The following is a 22,064-nucleotide window of genomic DNA, read 5'->3' as shown; positions in this document are numbered from 1 at the left end:
ACAGGGTTTCTCTGTATAGCTCTGGCTGTCCTGGAACTCACTTTGTAGACCAGGCTGGCCTCGAACTCAGAAATCCGCCTGCCTCTGCCTCCCGAGTGCTGGGATTAAAGGCGTGCGCCACCACGCCCGGCTGAGGGCTGAAGTTTTATCTCTCTATTTTTTCTGCCCAGCTCTGTCTTTTGGGTTATTCAAACTCCACACCAAATGCTAGTTTTTCTGCAAAGCTTCCTAGGCCTTCATCTTGTACTATTTGTTCCTGTCGCACCGATTGTCTGCACATCTTATGCCTGCCTTAATCAGGTATTTCCTGAGTATGGGTTCTTTCCTTTAATGCAATGTTCAGCTTCTTAGAATTAGATGACACTATGGTGAACTCTCCTTTTGATTCTCGACCTCTTCTTCCACTGATAGACTGGGAACATAGACTGACCTCGGCATTCTTTCTGAGTACTGACTCTCGCAAACAGTCCTTGCAAGGTTTCAAATAGCTGATGGATATTGAACACCTGAGGACCTAGAAGATACCATGTGTCCATCAGGACATAAAATAAAGAAAAAATAGAGATGGTGGAGGTATCAAAAAGAAATAAGTGGTATTCACAAAGACAAGTATTGTGTCAGATATGGTGACACTTGTAATCCTGGAACTCTGGAGGCTGAGGACGAAGGCTTAGAAGTTTAAGGTCAGCCTTTCCAGCACAGTAAGATACTGCTTTAAAAATCCAACAAAACAAAAGAGACAAATATCTTACATTTTCATTCATACTTATAATTTAGAGGAAAAGGTGATAAAAGCAAAAAGGGCACTATGTGGGAAAGGAAGGACGTCAGTGTGGATGGAAAGTAATTGTGGGTAATACCCAATAGTGGAGAAAAATGATTTACACACATGTATGACATTTTCTTAATGAACCCCACTGTTTAAAATCTAAAATACACAGTAATAAACATGTACTCCAAATTTTGAAATATGTGAGAATCTTAGTGTGATATGATGCACATAATGTTTCTCTTTTAAGAATTCACTACTAGCAGTGCTGTATGGATCTTACATTAGTATGAGAGGTGAGTGTTCCCAACACCTTTTTGACAGCTACAGAAACTCTGGCTCAGAGAGACCAACCAGCATGACAACTAGGATTAAACAAAAATGTGGATGTGAAGTTGGGAGGAGGTAGGGGAGGGGATGAATAGGATCAAAATACAATGTAAAGTTCTCAAAGAATTAATTATATATAAAATAACAATATACACTACATTATATGTAATATACTAATTATATGGAGAGAGAGGGATAGCAAGAAAAATGGAGGGAGGAGTTGGTAGATCAGCAATCCTGATCCTGCCTTTGCATGTCTGAACCTCCATATCAGAACCCTGACATTTTCTCCTTTGCATTTCCGTTAAATTATAAAGTCTCATCTTTAACCCATCATCTTCATAACATCCCAAGTCCTTCAGGGTCACAAAAGCCAGGTTAGCAGCAGGTTGATGTATTTTGACAAACTTCTAATATAAATGGCTGCAAATAGATCAGTCTAAAGACCCTGACTTAGTGCCTTCTCCAGCATGGGTCTGTGTGATAGAATTAAGATTTACTAATTCTTTCAAATGTGTTTATGTATGTGTCTCATCTCTGTGAGTCACCAAACAAAACATAATTTGCTTCTCTCTGATCAGCTATTCAGTATTAGTCCATCGCCACCATCTCCCCAGCAGATACAGCATCCCAGAAATATTACAACGCCCTCAGATCTGCCTCAATTCTTTCTTACTTTCTTAGTTCAGTGCAAATACCCAGGAGTTTGCTTGTCTGCGTCATGGCTCCTTTGTGAGCTTTGATGACTGGACAATGATGATAATAGTTTTGGCACTAAATTGATTCCTGCTTATACCTTAATCAGTAATTATTGACATCCTTGAAATCAGGTGTTTTTCTTTTTACTTCCTCCAGAATAGCAGTTTAGCTTCTGGGCAGTAAAGGGTGGCTAGAAAGTCACGAGACTGACTGTAACAAACACCAGGATTTCTTAAACAGAGTGCTTGCTACATAGCCGAGGTCTCTGAATGCCCTTTCTCATTTTTAGTTCTGGTGCTTCAATCATTTTGCCTCTGACCTTCTATAACCTATATATGCCTGTTTCTCTATGGCAGATGATAAGTAAATGACACACTATGGGTCTCTTCTATCCTTTCTAGGTCTGCAGCTTAGTTGTTTTGGTTATGACTCTAACACCTCTGAAATGTAAATGTAGCTAAAAATTTCCAAAGGAAAGGCTAGTCTGAGACCACCAGTTCTAGAGTATTTTCACTACAACCCTCAATAACTGAGATACATCTCCCTCTCCCTACTGCTTTAGATTTTAGCAGCATCGATATGCAGAGCTTCCCAAATCCTAAATCTTCCCGAGGGACTCACCCTTTAGACAGTTGACTAATCTGACACAGTCTAGTTTCCAAAAGTGTTACTTCCTGGGTGTCAAATGAGTGTCCTGTTTCAAGAGGCCAGAAGCAGAGTTCCCTGGTCGGTGGCATGCAGTTCTGAGGCCAGCAAAAGCAGAACATACTGTTGAGCTCACTCCCAGGTGACCCTTTCTTGCTTCCCATCAGCTAAACTCCCCTCCTGTTTCTCCAGATGCACCCTGACTTGTTCTCTCTGTGAAACCCCCACATCTGTGCAGGTCTTTCATATCGACCACTCTTCCCAGGCAGCTGACTGGCTTGCTGGTCCAGATGCTACTGCAGTCTCCACAGCCTCCATTCAGTACCTGTGTCACAGCTAGCCGGTGCCTAGGGCGATGATGCAGAAAAGAAACAGAAAGCAAGGGAAAAGAGGAGATGCTGAATTCAAATTATAGGCATGGCGATGTTAAAAGAAGAAGCCATAAACAGTAAACCCTGGCTTCCAACTGCAGGATTAGAAAAAGGAGAGCCAAAGGAGAGCAGCGAAAGGAGGGGCTTGAGACAGGAGTGACAAAGACTTTGCCAGCCTCTCAGACTCCCCAGCCCAGAAGGACAGGGCGGGGGTTGAGTCGAGGCTCCCCATTGGCTCCAGCGCGGGCCCCTGGACTTTCTATAAAGGGCAGCTGCAGAAAGCCTGCTTTGCACGGGCTTGGAGCTGGAGTGGCAGTGCCTGACTCCGCCCTGCCCATAGCGCCAGCCAGCCAGCCAGCCTTGGACAGAAAGACTTACAGACTGATGACTGACTGAAGGCAACAGAAATTTGGTCGGAATGATCACTGGCAGCATGGAGGAGGATCTGTGCTTGAGCGAAGCCTGACGCCATCTCCAGTTTGGAGCAGGTGCTGTGGGCACCTCCAGGAAGAGCGTTTGCAGACAGCCTGCCCTGCGCTCAGCAGCTCAGCTCTGCGCACTTGCCCACCCTGAGCAGGGCCAGTCTTTTTTGCTGGTTCCTGGTATTTCTTCCCTCTCCCTGATCCAGACACCTCAGCTCAGAGCTCCAGGGCACTGAATAGATTGCCTGGCTATCTGTCCACGGCCTTAACTTGCCTTCTTTTCTTTTCTTTTTCTTTCTTTCTTTTCTTTTTCTTTTTTTGAGAGGCTCCTGAGTGAGTAGCTTAAGGTCCTCAGGGTCCCCTAAAGGCACTGGGATGGATGCTCCAACCACAGACGTGCCCCCAGAGGATTTCCAGAGCCCTGGCACCATGGGCTTTGGGGACGAGCTGACTCCAGAAGCTCTGAGTGTACCTAGTGGTTTTGATGACTTGATCACTTCTACCACCTCCCAGGTGCTTCAGGCTGCATCCAATGCTGGCCGCAATGGCATGCTGTCAAAGATGGATAAGTTGGCAGACCACATGTCAAACACGGGGGACCTGGCTGACACATCGGGTCCCCTAGATTTGGAAATTGTATCCCAGGATGAGCAGGTGCAATTCTGGTTAGTGGTAGGCTACACCATAGTGGTCTTTGCTGCCATCATAGGCAACTGGGTCTTAAACCACATAATTATGAAGTATAAGAGGGTACACACTGCCACCGGCCTCTTCGTTGTCAACATTTCTGTGACCAACATGATGCTTGCTCTTCTCAGCTCTCCCTTCACTATGGTAAGCTGGGTTACTGAGGAGGGCAGCCTGGGAAGCAGGGCAAGAGCTAAAGTTAAACTTTGTTCTTGAAACAGTGAGTTTTGTATGGTCAAGAGGGAGGGAGAGGGTTAGAAAGGGTTAGTTTGGTTTGGAGAACATTTTCGTGGGAAATAAGGCAGAAGCTGAGAAATATTGAAAAGAGCTTGGAAATGTGTTAGGAAGATTGGCAGGATAGTTGTTGCGTCGCTGAATTAATCTTTTGCCATGGCAGAGAGTGAGAGAATATTGGGCTGCTCAGGGAAGCAGTGGGACCTGTTGCTAGTGAGCTTTGGGATAATGTCTGAATCCAAGTTTTGTCATAAATTCTGCTTTTCCACCTTTCAAATGCTGTATATGAACTTGAAGTTAGTTAACAGGTTTTGCAATTTAGTGACCTTCCATGTCTTCAAGTCAGTATGTTGTGTGGAGGAAAATGTGATGAGCATGAGAACTAGAGTGTAAAAGTATTTCTTTGCATACTGACAGAATGATACCAGCAGTTTGGTGAAGCAAGGAGATGTTTATTTGTATTTTGGGGCTTTTGAGAGGGATAGAAATAGGGCTGAGTTCCTGTGCATCACCAAACCTTTTCTCCTACAGGTGCGCTATCTGTGTAATTCCTTGGTGTTTGGAAAGATGACATGTCACCTCAGTCGCTTTGCCCAGTACTCATGTGCCTATGTAACTGTGATGAGCATGGCAGCTATTTCTCTGGATCGACATCGGGTATGTGCATCCTAGGTCTTGTAAAAGGCAGAGTCTTCTCTTAGGTGTATGGAGAGAAGCAAGGTTACAAATAATCTACAAACTTTCCAAAGTTCTTTGGCCTATATATGTAAATGTTTTTGTGTAATTTGGGGAGACTGAAAAATGGTGAAATACAGAACATCATCAAATCTAATCTAATAAAAATGCTACCATCTTTTTCTCTGATGCTATGGGGACAGAAATGTGCCAATACACACATGCATGTTCTTCTTTGGAAACCATTTCCTGTTTGCTGCATTGCAGGACTGGGTAAAGGAAGAAAGAGGGCAGGGATAAGTGAATGTGGATGTAGTTTTAGGCCTGATTGATTGCTTCATCTGGAAGGGGGTGAAGTCTGTGAGGAAGGACAGAGGAATTGAGTAGGGGGATGAAGATAGTTGAGGGATAAGGAGCTAGGAGCAGTTGAAATCAATTAAAGGGGAGTGAGGCAAGGGATAAGAAGCTGGAGGTATTACATAGTTAATCATTCAGGAACTAGATAGAAAACAAGTGGTTGGGGAGGACCAAAGAATTGAAGGTTATGTGATTACATCCAGATAAGGAGACAAAAAAAAGACACACAAGGCAACAAACAGAGAGCAAAGGAAAGAAGAAGGAAAGTGTGGCTATAAAGAAAACTGAGATGTGAGGGGATGGGAGATGAGAAAGGCCATGGGGCGAGCCAGGTAGAAGGGTAGATGAAGGAATATGTATGGTACTTTCCCACCCATTAGAAGGTAAAGAAAATTAATTCACTCCAGTGGACATTTGTCTCCTTTCTCCACAGAACTGCAGACAGAGAAACAGGAGCTTGAAGTCAGTCCCCTTGAATTGCTAACTTCTTCAAATGTAGCAGTGCTATATTTGCATGAAGTAAAATGCCACATATATGTCAAATGAACTACTTTTACAAAGCACATTATCACCCACATACCAAGTATTTGTACCCTTTTATCAGAATAGCAGTTTATAGATGTCTAATATAATTTGGATTGTTTAGTTAGGTGGGATCCTTTTCTTTTCAGGTGATGCTATATCCTTTAAAGGCCCGGATTACTCCCATGCAAGGCAATGTTTGCATCATCATCATCTGGATCGTGAGCACTTGTGCTGCTTTGCCTCATGCCGTTTACCAGAAGCTTTACCAAGTAGAATTTGGGTAAGAGGAACATTGGATGAGACGATTGCTGTTATTCTAGCAACCCAAGGCCTTGGGTGTCACAAGGAATGATTTAGAAATTAGGGGCTAGAATAAACATATTTCAAAACAAAAAATAAATTTCTCTAAACTGTAATTTGTCATTATTTCCCTAAAACCCTCATGGCAGTGGGTTACAATTTCCATCTCTGGGGCTATGGTTTTCCTATAGGATCAGTTAAATCTCAGTCCTTCTGGTTTTATACTCAATACACATACAACACAAACAGTAAACACATCTCACCCTTAAGATCTAATTGCCATACAGTTGTTTTCTTTTTCTTTCTTTTCTTCCTTTCTTCCTTCCTTTCTTTCTTTCTTTCTTTCTTTCTTTCTTTCTTTCTTTCTTTCTTTCTTTCTTTCTTGTAAGCCTTAAGGAAAAGACTAAATCATTGGTTTTTATTTCTTTTTATTTCTCTCTCTCATAACCTAGCAACACAACAGAGGAATCTGCCTGCCTCCCAAGTTTCCCATATACTTCTAAATCCACATGGAAATACCTTGACCTGGGCACCTTTCTGCTGTTCTTTATCTTGCCTTTGCTGGTTCTGGTGGCTGTCTATGGTCATGTGGCCAAAAAGCTGTGGATCCATGATGCTGTTGATGACATCAATATCCACACTTACATCTGCCAGCGTGGGAAGAAGAAGCAGACCCTAAAGATGCTGATGACAGTGGTGCTTCTGTATACAATCAGCTGGCTCCCCCTCAACGTGTACCTGGTGCTCCTGTCCAGTGAATCCATCTCAAGCCACAATGGTCTCTACTTTTTCCTCCACTGGCTAGCAATTAGTAGTTCCTGCTACAACCCCTACATTTATTGCTGGCTCAGTGATAGTTTCCGTATTGAAGTTCAGAAAGTCATCATGGAAATCCAGAAGATGCTACTAGATAAAATCAGCCGCCTCAGGGGAGAGCATCGCCGACTGAGCTCTGTATCTCATAGCCAAACCCCTGGCAGTGTGGATCCCAATCCAGGAGTGCCCAAATTCCCACGATTCAGAGATTTTGATGAGCTGCCCAGTCCCCCTCCCTCCCCAACAGTGGAAATCTCCTTTCTCCATTCAGTGCCTAGAGTTTAAGCTGCCCAGACCGCGATTGACTATCAAAACATCTAAGGTATGATAGGATCAAAATAACTAGAATTCATTCATTTCTCATGTGGTTACATAGAAGGAAGGAAATAGTATTGGAGGGGTGAGGGTGATGTGCACTAAGAACTTGCACTTACAAGGTAAGCTCCTAGATATTAGTATTTATATTTTATTTAGATATATAAGGACCTGATTTCATTATTATGTTCCCATGGAAATTCTAAGAGACCAAGTATCATTTCTGAAGTTTCACTGGATGCTCTGGGAACTCAAAGTACCTTTGAAGTGCAAGTTTTTAGTTGTACCTTTTTCTCCTATGGTAGTGAGGATGGAAAATATTACAGACGCCCGAGAATTGATAAAGCAGTGAAATGATTGCCCCCATAATCATTACCCCCACAAGGTTATTTCCCCAGGTTGCTGAACAATAATTTAGTGATAGTTTCTCTCTGAGTGCAAGAAAAATCAAATTGCCCAAGTTCACACTTCAAAATCCCAAACTTCCATGTTTCTGACTCTACATTTAGTTTTTCATACTTTGTTTCATGTACTCTTTACTATTGTCTTTCTTTTTCTGGAAAAAAGAAAAAAAATAATGTGCTTAAGCTTACCACTCTTTTAATTATCCCTGTCTCTTTAGCTTATGGACAATTTCAACTCAGCAGAAGAGAGGAGGAGGAGGAAGAACAAGAAGAAATGATACCTCATCCTGTCACTGCCATTATTCTGGAGATAATGTTTTAAGGGTCTTTGGACAGCATCCATGGTTGCATGTATCAAGATGATACCAGGATGAGAATTGAACTTGTGGTCCTCCTCAAATTCCTCTTTTCTTCTTTGTCTCTTCCTCAGTATCCTTGGCCTCCCACTGGTCTCACCCCTTTCCTAGCCTTTGTCCTTTTCCTTGCTCCTGCTCTACCTTTTACTCATCTTCCTCTCTCACTTTCTTCTCTATTTCCATTTCTTTTTCACTGTAATATTTCTTATTGTTTTTTACAAAAATGTAACAATGGCAAGTTATCCAGTCTCTACTGTGATATCTCCTGGTTGGTAAGGTATGGACAAGTGTCTAGGTCAGGAAATGAGGGAGTGAGGAAATGGCAGAGTTAGCTGCCAGCTACTCTGTTTTCACTTAGTAAAAAGATGTGGTGGTTTTTTGGGGGGCGGTTCAGATGTTTCTAGTAAATTACCACAATTGCTCTAGTGTTGAATTCCTTTTTAGATAAAGGACAAACTGGGGGAAAGACCTAATTCAAGTTTAAATAATTTTCTCTCCATTGTCTCTATTATGTGTCCTTTTCATCCTTTTAATTTAATCCTGTCATATTATTAATAACTCAATTACAAAACAATGAGCGTTTATTACTAAAGTATATGAATACATATTTGGAGTAGCTTTAGGCTGTAAACACGAGTGAATCTTCTATTTATGACCATTGTAAACTGCCAACCTACCTGTGATCTCCTTTTGGCTTCAGCTGTTTTGGGGATTAGTAGTCTTTGTGAGTAGTGAGCTCTGCTTGTGTATTTTTTCAACATGCTATGTAAATACTTCTGATTATCTTAAGGACAGATATATGTATTTCCTTTTCACTCACTATTTGGTAGAATAGATATTTCCCAGGATAATGCGCTGCCTGCTTATGGTTCTGCCTCCACACATGGAGAAGGCAAATTCGAATTTTGCTTGACTACCCCAAGTTTCTTAGAATCCATGTACCTAGCTCTGATAGCCTTCTTCTCCTGTTTAGACAAGAGAAATTTGGGTAAAGGGCTATCATTGTGATTTAAATGAGTATTGTGCTGTTATATTTTAACCTAACGTTCTATCCTCCTGAAGAAAGCACTTCCCCACCCCTATCCCTGTTCTATATAAAGAATCAAACTTCTTTCACCCCGGTAAGGCTTGGGATCTGGAATGTTCCATGCTTGACAGATAATCCAGCTTCAAAGATTGCTTCTGACTTGGCTGGAAAATTTACAGACTCAGAACTTTGTACAACAGTTTTGGTGATGTATGGATGTTTGACAAATTGGACATATGAATAGTATCAACTTCATGTGGGCCTTTGTTTAGAAATTTTCCAGCAGCAACTAATCTGAATTCAGTACCCAGCCAAGTCTGAGGGTGCTACCATTGTAAGAAGTTTCTGGCTGAAGGGCTCATTTGGTTGGAACATGGTGCTAATGAGCTCTAGATCCTAGGCTCTAACCCATGTGCAGCCATTTAGCTCTGTGGGTTCGGGCATGGTGCTAAAGAACTGTGGTCACATGGTTTCTAAACCCCATGTGTGTCCTTTTACATAGACTGCACCACTCACTCTAACCAACCTTTTTCTGAACAACAATTATTAGACACCTGGAAAGCCCAGCAAAACTGTTGTGTAAATATTACTGCAAAATTTGTTTTCACTTCTGGAGACAACAGTTTATGTATAAACCTTACTGGCTGTGTGTTAGTAGTGTCGCATTATTAGAACAAATAGAGTGCACCAGAAGTGACAGAACAGAGAAATTGCTAGATTCTCCCATTTTACAAATTCAAATACATTTATTACATGCTTTAAATACCAAGAAACTGTATCTTGGTACCAGTTAGGACATTTGGAAAAATGCTTTGATGAGAGTTAGACCTACATGTATCCTGTCTGATATTCAACCTTAATGAGACAATTTGGAGTGGGGGAATATCTCTATTGGCATAGACATCCTGGATGCTGGTAATCAAGTTTTGGTCACTGTATATGTAACATATACATTCTTGCTCATGTATTTTAAGCTGATAGATTATTTCACTAAATTGCTATATATCTTATAAGTTATCTTTCCACACTGTCACATGTAATTCTAGAAATTCATATATATATATATATATACTAACATAAATATACAAGTACATGCACCAACATACATTCATGGTATAACATCTTAGTATACATAATCTGTCACAACTTTGTTGTTTCTGAAGACTGTCAACATCTCTAAACTCTGAGGCAAAGTTTCACTAATAGACATAGTATTGTCATTTGGCTCACATAAGGAAAGAAAGGAAGTACACTAGGTATGAACAATATGAGAGTAAAAATGAAGTTGTTTAGTCTGATACTTCTTGTTCACAGACTTTTATGTGTATATTTCAAACTTACTTCCCTTATAACAGTGATAGTAATATCTTGTGTGTGACTATGACTTTGTATTATAATTCTCAAAGTAGATCTTATGATACTTATCAGCAAGTGTTCATTTTCATTACCCCATATTGAAAAACTAAATACTCTTGGGGTGATTATATTAAGTTTCAGCTTCAGATATGGACTTCTTGCATTTCAGAGTAAGCCTTATCTGGCTGCTCAAGGAGCACACAGAGAAAACAGTGGAGATTAGCCTCCTGGGATTTTCTTGACATAATATATGCAGGCCCAAGTAAAAGTGTCTATGCTCAGATTTATGTAAATGAATTTATGTTAATTGGATTAGTTGAAATGTAGCATCTGGAATGAATTCCCTGTTCTTTTGTGATGAGACCTCCTGCAAGTAAAGTTTGCAGGTTTATTTTTATAGAAAGGTCTTAGAAGGTACCTAATAGCTACTGTGCCTCATTGCTTTTGATTTACAGCATTTTCCAGTTAGTGGTGGGAAGTCTGTCTTAGGAGTTGGGAAGGTGAATACTGTATTTGTAATTTTAGACAAGAAGCTGTCAATGCTTTTGTATTTACAACTTAAGTTAACTACAAAAAAATAGAAAAATAAAGTCTTTAAACTTAGAGTCTATATGATAGTTAGTGAAATTTCACTCACCATTTGCTTGAGTTGCCCCCCTCCCCCTGAAGTTGAACTGAATATGGTGATACCTTAATGGCTTCAGCTTTTCAGCTTTGTTCACAGCTCTGTGAATGGATGGAAAATATCCTAAGCACCTATACATAGGTATATCATATACTTGCTACTGATTCAAACCTTGCAGTGATACAGACTGTGTGGAACTGATGCCTTTTGGGACAAAGACTGTAACCCTGTCAAATACTACTCAAATGACAGAGGAAATAAGGCTCCCTGAAGTGATGTTGATGAATTACATATTGACAAGAAGAATGAAAGAAGTCTTACCATGCTACAACAGGAGAATGGACATTATTACTACTAATGTGCTTGTTAGTTATCTACTTGTTACTGTTGCTTTAAATATTATCTACTGATGTTGTTATTTCTCTCTACTCTAAGTTAATGTTTAGCTATGTATTCTATAATGAAGAGAGGAGGGGCCAAAGGGAAAGGGGTATTGTGGTGTCAGGGGTAAGAAAGTAGTAGTAGATTAGGACATATATATTTACATAAATGTATACTAAATAAAACTATTTGTTCAAAGCACTCCTGATCTCTTCTTGTAGATATAATAGGAAAGGGGAAAAATATGGTGGAGGGGGGGATGGCAGTTGGCTCGGTGGGATTTGTGATCCACAGTGGCTTATTCAATAAAAATCAGCATTTAAACTTTTCCATGTGAGTAACATGTGGGTATTAAAGTATAAATGGATGGGGTGAGGGTATAACATAAAAGCAAATCCTTTTTCTCTTTTATGGAAAAGTTTCAGGGTGCGCAAAGGAGACAGTTTTTCCTTGGGGAAAATGTACAAAAAAGCCTCGACATTCTGATTTTGGAGCAAGAAAAGTGTAGCTGGCATATTAGTCGGTAGGAATGAGGAGAGGAAAAGAGTCCAAGAGTGTATATGTTAAGACTAGAATATCCCAAACAGGGAAGAGGCCTCACTTGTTAAAGGCAAATTAAGAACTTGAAAAGTTCATTATTCCTCTAAGTCAGCTGTTCTCAACCTGTGGGTTGCAACCCCTTGAGGTCACAGATCAGATATCTTGCATATCAGAATGGGGAATCAATAACTGGGGCTACCCACCACCAAGTCCCAGGTGCCAGTAAAGCAAAAGTCTCCCAGGACCCAACAGGGACAAGATTAACTGAAATGCCCAACAAATGGGAGGGAGAACCTGTAGAGACCATACCCAGAGGTTAGACAAGGCCCCCAGTTGGGGGATAGGGCCACCCATTCATCTACAAATTTTTAACCCAGAATGGGTCCTGTCTAAAGGGACAAAGTGCAGAGCAGAGACTGAAGGGAAAGGCCATCCAGAGACTGCCCCCACCTGGAGGTCCATCCCATATACAGTCCACCAAACCCAGACACTATTGCAGATGGCAAGAAGTGCTTGCTGACAGGAGTCTATTATAGCTGTCTCCTGAGAGGCTCTGCCAGAGCCTGACAAATACAGAGGCGGATGCTCACAGCCAACCATTGGACTGAGCATGGGGACCCCCAATGGAGGAGTTACAGAAAGAACTGAAGGAGCTGAAGAGGTTTGCAAACCCATAGGAAGAACAATATCAACCAACCAGACTCCAACCCCAGAGCTCCCAGGGACCAAACCTGGAAAGAATATACACGGAGGGACCTTGTTTTCAGCTGCATATGTAGCAGAGGATGGCCTTGTTGGGCATCAGTGGGAGGGGAGGTCCTTGGTCCTGTGAAGGCTGGATTCCCCAGTGTAGGGGAATGCCAGGGCAGTGAGGTAAGAGTGGGTAGGTGGGTGGGGGAGCACCCTCATAGAAGCAAGGGGAGGGGTGGGATTGGGGTGTTTGGGAGGGGAAACTTGGAAAGGGAATAACATTTGAAATGTAAATACATAAAATACCACCACCACCACCACCACCACCACCCCTCCTCCCCCCCCCCCCCCGCCAAATCCTAACAGTGTCAAAATTACAGTTAGGAAGTAGCAACAAAAATAATTTTATGGTCGGTGGGGGTGTCACCACAGCACGAAGTATTTTATGAAAGAAAGGGTTACAGAATTAGGAAGGTGGAGAACCACTGTTCTAAATAAGTTTTGTTTACGGTATTCTGCAGATTATCACACTGGCCCTTAGAGATGGTCAGATACACTTCTTATTTTTCCCTATTAATTTATTTCTTCATTCATTCTGTGTTCTGAACTCTGCCCTTCCTCCTGACACCCCCTCACACAGTCCCTCCTTCCATACCTCGCTTCTTCTCTGAGAAGTTGGCCAAACTGAATATCCCCTCCCCCACTCTGGCACATCAAATTTCTGCAGTGTTAGACACATCCTCTTCCATGGAGGCCAGACTAGGCAGCCCAGTTAGGGGAATGGATTCCACAGAGAGGCAACATCTTTAGGGACAGCTCCAGTCCAGTTGTTGGGGACTCTATGTGAAGACTGAGCTGCACATCTGCTACATGTGTAGGGAGGCCCTGGTCTAGCTTGTGTATGTTCTTTATTTGGTTGTTCAGTCTCTGAGAGCCCATAAGGGACCACATAGGTAGACTCTGTTGGTCTTCCTATGGGTTCCTATCCCCTATGGCACTCAATCCTTCCCCCAACTCTTCCATAAGAGTCCCTAAGATCTGTGCAATGTTTAGCTCTGAGACTGCTTCAATCAGCTGCTGGGTGGAGCTTCTCAGAGGACAGTCATGCTAGGCTCCTATTTGAAAACATAATAGAGTATCATTAATAGTATCAGGGATTGGAGCTTGCCCATGGGATAGGTCTCAAGTTGAGCAGGTTATTGGTGGGCCATTCTGCTGATCTGCTCCATCCTTGTCCCTATATTTCTTTTAAACAGGACAAATTTTGGGTTGAAATTGTTGTGGGTGGGTTGGTGTCCTTATCTCTTCACTGGGGGTGTCCTGCCTGGCTACAGGAGGTGACTACTTCAGGTTCCATATCCCTATTGCTTTGGGTCCCAGCTTAGGTCACCTGCATCGACTCCTGGAAGCCTCCCCAGTCCCAGGTCTCTGGCAGGTCCTAGAGATGCCTCACTCCATTAGCTGCAGATTTTCTCTTTCTCCTGGTCCTCTGGACCTCTCTCCTGTCTCCCCACACCTGATCCTGACCCCTCCCCAAATTCTTCTCTACATCCTCTCTTCCACCCAGCTCCCTCTCTCCATCTGCCTCCTATGACAATTTTATTCTCCCTTCTACATGAGATTTAAGTATCCTTGCTTGGACATTCCTTCACATGTAGCTTCTTTGAGTCTGTTGAGTGTATCATGAGTATCTTGTACTTTGTGGTTAACATCAACTTCTAAGTAAGTATATACCATGCCTGTCCTTTTTGGTCTGGGTATGCTCACTCAGGATGACATTTTCTAGTTCCATCCATTTGCCTGCAAAGTTCATAATTCCCTTGTTTTTTAATAGCTGAATAGTATTCCATTGTGTAAATGAACCACATTTTCTGTATCCATTCTTCAGTTGAGGGACATCTGGGTTGTTTCCAGTTTCTAGCTATTATGAATAAAGCTGCTATGAACATAGTGGAGCACATGATTGCTTGTTATATAGTGGAACATCTTTTGGGTATATGGCCAGGAGTGATATAGGTGGGTCTTCAGGAAGAATTTGAGTTTTTTGAGAAACTGGTACATTGATTTCCAGAGTAATTGTAGAATTTTACATTTACACCAGCAGTGGAGGAGTGTTCCCCTTGCCCCACATTCTCGCCAGCATGTGCTGTCACTAGGGTTGTTGATCTAAGCCATTCTAATGTGTCTAATATGGAATCCCAGGGTCATTTTGATTTGCATTTCCCTGATGACTAAGGATGTTACATTTCAGATACTCTTCTGTATGCTTGAATTCTTTAATAGTTGTTAGTTTTATGCAAATACCTAGCCTTTCTCAGATACATTAAGGAAGAACAAATGAAGAATGAGCTCATAGGATACAAAAAACCATAAGCATTTTAACAAATTCCAAGGTTTTATAGTTTTTGGCTTCTACCAAATTCTATCTCCAGGAATACCAATTCTGTGTATTTTCTTCACATAATAACTTATTTTTTCTAAGGATAGAAAGCAAAAAGGGATGTGGATTTTAGTGGGTGCGGATGTAAAGAGGATCTAGGAAGAGTTGATGGAATGAGAACTATAATCAGAATATATTATATGAAAAAGTATTTTTAAAAATTACTGAGATTGTATGTATTTTTTAAAAGATTACTTTTTAAAATTTAAGTCTATATGTTTGTGTGTATATGTGGGTTTGTACAGGTGAATACAGTTTGAGTGAAAGGCAGAAGAAGGTTTTGAATAGGTAGGTTTGAACCAGCTAACAGGTTCAGGCAACAGATCTTGAGTCCTTTGTAAGTGGAGCCAGTGCTCTTAACTGCTGAGCCATTTCTTCAGCCTCATGGTGGTTAATGTTAAATGTTTCTTTCCTAAAACCTATAATCACGCCAGAAGGGAATCTAAATGAGGAAATATCTATGTCAGGTTGACCTGTGGAAGGTTGTCTTGATTATTAATAGGGGTGAGAAGACCCACAGTGAATGTGGCTGTCACTAGTTTATGATATGAGCCTGGAACGGTATAAGAGAGAAGGAAGATAGCTGAGCATTAGCAGTGAGGAAGCAGGCAGCTTGAGTGTGTTTGTTTCTCTCTTCTCTTGACAGTGGATGTGGTGTGGCCTGCTGTCTCAAGATTCTGCTTTTGTGACTTCCAGCAGCAACAGACTATAACCTTGAATTGTAGGCCAAATTAAGTTTTCCCTACCCCATGTTGCTTTTTGTCAGGATATTTTATCACAAGAACAGAAATGAAACTAGAACAGATTAATAACATCAAAATCTAGTTCCAGTTAGCTAGCTTTACCAACATTCCCTATTCCCTAGCCTATGTCTCTCTGCCTTGTTTTTGCTTCAAGATTATTAGTTATTTTCTGTCACTATAATAAAAATACTTTATAAAATTAACTTGTGAAGAAAATATAACTTTTAAAAATAAAACTTATAGCTTCAAATTGTTGAAAATGTTACAGTGTAGGTCCAAACTAGGACCACACTACAGCTATTGGATGCTAAAGAGTATAGACAGGCATGATCACAACACAATGAAAAATAATCAGTGGGTGAGTGGCAAGAACTAACAATGTCTCACAGACAAGGTAAGTATTTCTGAAAGCAATGACATTAATAAGATCTAAAGGGGTTCCAGTTGACCCTACATCTTGAGTGTTACTTTACTTGGGCCCTAACCTTTAAATATCCTATACTCTAGGAACTTCTGAAGGTTACCCAATCCATACTGAAACTGTCAGCACATGGAATTTTTAGATATGCCTAAACTGATATACCTGCTATATAAGTAAACATATGTAATAATTTAAGGATTCTAACATCCTGCTTTTGTAGTCTCCTTGAACAGAGGGTTTAACTCCATTAAACTTCCTGGTGTCCCTTTTCAGCTCAAATAGTACAGTTTGTAGTTTTCCTTGCCTAGCTTGTTCCATTTTATTATAGATCTGCATAAGATTGGGTACTAATAATCACATGACATAGTCAATGCTAGACTGTTTTGACATGTCTACTGTTGTCTTAGTCAGGGTTTCTATTCCTGCACAAACATCATGACCAAGAAGCAAGTTGGGGAGGAAAGGGTTTTTTTTTTTTTTTTTTTTTTTTTTTTTTTTTTTTTTTTTTGGCTTACACTTCCATACCTTTGCTCATCACCAAGGTGGTCAGGACTGGAACGCAAGCAGGTAAGAAATCAGGAGCTGATGCAGAGGCTATGGAGGGATGTTCTTTACTGGCTTGCTTCACCTGCTCTCTTACAGAACCCAAGAATACCAGCCCAGAGATGGTCCCACCCACAAGGGGCCCTTCCCCCTTGATCACTAATTGAGAAAATGCCTTACAGTTGGATCTCATGAAGGCATTTCCTCAACTGAAGCTCCTTTCTCTGTGATAACTCCAGCCTGTCTCAAGTTGATACAAAACTAGCCAGTACAATTGACCCCTTGTCAACTTGAGACACAAACACATCACTAGTAAGCCTCAACCCTTACATTCTCATTCATCCCCAAGATCTAAATAACTTTAAAAGTCCAACAGTCTTTACATATTCTTAAAATTTCAATCTCTTTAAAATATCCATCTCTTTTAAAATCCAAAGCCTTTTTACAATTAAAAGTCACTTAACTGTGGGCTCCACTAAAATAGTTTCTTCCTTCAAGAGGGAAAATATCAGGGCACAGTCACAATCAAAAGCAAAAATTAAACTCCAGCTGTCCAGTGTCTGGGATCCAACTCACAATCTTCTGGGCTCCTCTAAGGGCTTAGGTCACTTCTCCAGCCATGCCCTTTGTAGCACACACATCGTCTTCTAGGCTCCAGCTGCCTGTACTCCACTGCTGCTGCTCTTGTTGGTCATCTCATGGTACTGGCATCTCCAAAACACTGCATGACCCCTTCAGTCCTGGGCCGTCAATTGCAACTGAGGCTGCACCTTCACCAATGGCCTTCCATGGCCTCTCACAGTGCCGAGGCTCAGCTACTCTGCGTGACCCCTTCATGCCTTCAAAACCAGTACCACCTGAGTGACCCTTACACATTACCAAGACCAGCCACAGCACAAGGTACAACCTTGGCTATCTCTGGAACACAGCCTCTGTGCTCTCAGAAAACACTTCCCAGAAGATGTCACCTCAGTGATGCTGGTCTCTTCTTAATCACCACTAATTTCTAGCTCCAGGTAACCAGCATCAATAGTCCCAGTAATGCAAAGTTTCTCTTTAGTAGTTCTGGTATCTTGTTAATCACAGCTGATTCTTCAGTCCCAGCTAACCAGAACCACAGAATCTTCCCAATCAAAATAGCAATGTCCCTGAAAAGAGTCTTTAATTTTCCCTCTGAAATTTCACAAGCCAGAGTTCCATCTTCTGCACTGTTCTCAACATTATCTTCCAAAGTCCTACACAACATTCGACAGAGCTCTTAACACTGAATGGATCTTCAAGCCCAAAGTTCCAAAGTCCTTCCACAGTCCTCCCCAAAACATGGTCCGGTTGTCACAAGAATACCCCCACTATGCTGGTACCAATTTGTCTTAGTCAGGGTTTCTATTCCTGCACAAACATCATGACCAAGAAGCAAGTTGGGGAGGAAAGAGTTTATTCAGTTTACAATTCCATACTGCTGTTTATCACCAAGGTGGTCAGGACTGGAACTCAAGCAGGTAAGAAAGCAGGAGCTGATGCAGAGGCTATGGAGGGATGTTCTTTACTGGCTTGCTTCGCCTGTTCTCTTATGGAACCCAAGAATACCAGCCCAGAGATGGTCCCACCCACAAGGGGCCCTTCCCCCTTGATCACTAATTGAGAAAATGCCTTACAGTTGGATCTCATGGAGGCATTTCCTCAACTGAAGCTCCTTTCTCTGTGATAACTCCAGCTGTGTCAAGTTGACACAAAACTAGCCAGTACAACTGCCAAAGCTGTTAATCCATAATTCTTCAATTTAGCCTTAGGCAGATTTTTATGGACAGGGACAGAAAACTGCTACATTCTTCCACAAAATATCACAAGAATAAAGTTCTTTTCTTTAGAGACCTCTGGACACAACAACCCATGGTTCAAATCAGCCTCGGCACTACTGTTTTTCATGTTCATACTTGTATAGCCCATTAAGCAGCACTTAAAATGTCCAAGCATTTTTCTAGTCCAAACTCTCATAGTGTTGCATATTCTTCTAAACAAAAGCCTGGTCTGGCAAGACTCCTTTCCTGGTACCTACATTCCTCTTAGTGTTTCTATTAATATGAAGAGACACCATGAACTTAGCATATACACACATACAATAATAATCAGTGAAAAGGAATCTATCAAATTGAGAGGGAGTATAGAAGGGGTTGGAAGGAGGATACCTGGGAGCAGCTGGAGGGAGGAAAAGTAAGGAGGTAAGTGATGTTATTCTATTTGAATTAAAATATATAAAAATAAATAAAATATTAAAACTTAAAATTTTAAAAGGCCCTCTTTCTGTGTGTATGTGTGTGTTTGTGTGTGTGTATGTGTGTGTGTGTTTATTCTGCTGAGTCCATTTAATGTTGCTCATATGTATTTTTGTTTAGGGCTTACCATTATGAAAGGCTTCATCTCTGGAAAGGACAGATTCTTCCTAACTCAGCAGATATTGTCTGTAGCTCATTTACAGGAGTGAGGTCTTGTGAGATTTCCCTCATCTACATTGATATGTCCACTTATGTTGCCATTGTGCAAATCTTGTCAGGGAACTGCATTTTTGAGTTGTGAGTGCAACTTCTGTGATAGACAGTAGACATTATCTCACAGCAGACATCCTCACTCCCAGAATCTTTCATTCACTTCTTCCACAATATTCACTGGACTCTAGATGTAGGAGTCATGTTCTTAATATGCCAGTTGAGGCTGAGTACCTCAGTTAGTTGTTCTCTGCATTTTTGAGTGTTGCGAATATTTTGATGGCCTTTGATGAAAAACAAAGTTTCCTTGATGAGGTACAAAAGTTACACTTATATGCAAGTATAATATAAGGGTAAGTATTTAGAATGTGGGAATTATGCTGATTTAGTGATTTGGTAATAGTACGTTCTCTAGTGTCCTTGATATTACCAGCTAAGTAGTTGGATATGTTTACAATACCTACTACACATAGATTTCTTCCAGTTTAACAGATTGAAAGTCCAATTACACCGCCGTTGGTTTTGTCCAAGATGTGTCACTATTGTACCCTTGAGTATACCTTGCCCTGTTGGTCACTGTTGTGGTTTGTAGGCTTTGCAGATACATAGGTGTAGGGATGTTGGGTCACAGGCCTGCCTGTGTCTACTCTGACACTGGGATCTGGAACTCCGGGAGGGGAGTATGACTGGGCTCATCCCATGCCTCTGCTGTAGGGAAGCCCTGAGTCCAAGGGTGGGAAAATACAATCTGAGACATAGAAAAGCTTGGCCTTCTGGTTCTCAGAGTCTTGGACATCTGGGAGCCACTGGGAGTCACAGAAGAGCAGAGAATGGAGTTGGACCCCACAGGCTGTATCTAGCCAGGGGCAGGGGTGGTAATGGGGGAAGGAGAGTTCATGGTAGACTAAGCTGGGATAGTCCTTGGCCTGAGGGATGCAGGCTTGGTGGTGGTTGTGGCTGGGAGCACAGAAAAGACTTGTAAGGTAACAGTGCCTCTATAGGAGAAAACCTTCTCCATGGCTCCCAATGGTGGATCTGGATGAAAAGATATAGTCCATGGTTCTAAACAGTTTACTGTCATGGCAGAAAATGGATGCATAAAACCATACCCCACTTCTCAGGGTGGGCCTGAGATTAAATACCTTTTGCAGGGAGGAATGTCTGGGAAGGGAAGGTTTTTGCTAAGCCCTCCAGGCTTCTAGGTACCTCATGTGCATGGAGAACTCTGCTTTGCCACAGGTCACATCTCTTTTATGTGAGAAGTCTGGCATGTTTTCCAAGTCAGGACTCTGGCAGGGAGCTGGAAGTCACCTAAACCTCAGGTGTGTGCCCACTGAGTCTCCAGTCTCAACCTGCTCTACTTTACCAGATTTCCTAGTACACACTGGACTATTTGTTTCTCCTTAGGAGATTGCATCAAATCTTCAGATAGTATGAGATTTAGTCTGAATCTAGAAGGCATTCAGGTCAGTTCCACTTTGATTCTTCTGAGTCCTGTATCTGAAGTATGTGGTATATTTAGAAATAGGGTGTTACCTTCAACTTCTGGGAGTGATATCAATAGATTATATTTATTTATGTACTTATTTTGAGAGTCTTTTTGACTCCTCTGCCCAGCATCTTGAAGGGAGTTTTCATTCCTGGCCCAGGAACATTTGTATTAGCTCTTACAGTCTTTCCAGCTTCCTGAAGTGGAAACTTAAGGGTTCTTTGGAAAGTCAGTTGTGTTGGATGGTGTTTTGCTGGCACAAACACATGAAGGAATGCTTCATTGAAGAGGACACAATTGAAAGACTAAGGCAGACTTATGAAGAAATGTTTTGCTGAAGCAAAGGTAAAAGGATATTCTGCTAAAGCAAACAGGTGAAAAAAACTAGTGATGAAAAGATTCTTTGCTAACTGCATGCATGTATTGATAGTTGAGCTCCATTTGTTGGGACTCCATAGAGAGAAATACATCAAAAACCTTCTGGTAATGTGCTACAGTTTCTTGCCACATATGTGGACTTGGACTGATTAGCAGTGTAATGTTAGCTGAGACAGACTCACGTGATGAGTCTAGACACATGGAGGACATGTGTCATAAATAGTGTCATAAATGTTATTGGAGTATCCCACCACTTGCTTATTGTATTTAAGAACCTCTCCACAAGATTGAATCCATCCTTTGCACTGCTAACGGGTCCAAAACCTGTTGCTAGATAGGTCATGGTGCCTAGAAGAGAACCTACTATTCCTAGTTTGATAAATGTACATAATATTAAAATAACTCATATCACCTTATTGCTATGCCCATAGACCAGTGCATTTCTTAAATCCCATCAGAGAAGTTTCACTTTCTAGCAGATAGTGATTAGAACAGACATGAAACTCTTCAATCGACAGGAGCATTAGAGATTGAGGAGTACTACGTTCTAATTGGGCATTCAATGTCAGTATTTTAAACTTTTTTCGACATTTGTATTTTATTTATTTGTTTGCTTGATTTTTAATAGGAGAAGCACTCATACCAGAGTACATGTGTAGAGGTCAGTAAACAACTAACAGGAGCCATTTTCTTCTACCATGGGGATTTGGGGATGGAATTCAGGTCATCAGATTTAGCAAAAAGTACCCTTACCCACTGAGTCAACTGACCTGTTCTCAGAGTCAATAGTTGTTTTTTTTTCTTAATTTTTAAAATTTTTACTAAAATATTAACTTTGCATACCGATTAATTTCATTGTGAATAGTTTTAAACTTACATAAAAATTTTACTTATCCTTTTATTTTATTCTTCACACACCATTCCCAATCTCTATATAAACATTCAGGCTGACTGTCAATGTCAAATTTTAATTTAGCCCAAAGCACAGTGGTTTTGTTTATTTTGTACTAAACAAAATTCTAATAAGAACATCTTGAATTATT

The 22,064-nt window shown here is 41.2% G+C and overlaps 1 protein-coding gene across 1 annotated transcript; it reads left to right on the top strand.

Moving 5' to 3' along the window:
• The first annotated feature begins 3,115 nt into the window (after positions 1–3,115).
• On the top strand, positions 3,116–11,406 carry LOC110287407 (G protein-coupled receptor 83-like). The gene is made up of 5 exons (XM_021154041.3): positions 3,116–4,070; positions 4,689–4,814; positions 5,861–5,994; positions 6,467–7,152; positions 7,768–11,406. Exons 1-4 carry the CDS (start codon positions 3,612–3,614, stop codon positions 7,113–7,115), a joined length of 1,368 nt encoding a protein of 455 aa, XP_021009700.1. The 5' UTR covers positions 3,116–3,611; the 3' UTR covers positions 7,116–7,152; positions 7,768–11,406.
• The last annotated feature ends 10,658 nt before the right edge of the window (positions 11,407–22,064 follow it).

Source organism: Mus caroli, unplaced genomic scaffold (genome assembly GCF_978045245.1).
Source record: "Mus caroli unplaced genomic scaffold, Mus_caroli_1 scaffold_5, whole genome shotgun sequence".
Lineage (NCBI taxonomy): Eukaryota > Metazoa > Chordata > Mammalia > Rodentia > Muridae > Mus > Mus caroli.
This window is presented reverse-complemented; position numbering and strand designations above follow the sequence as displayed.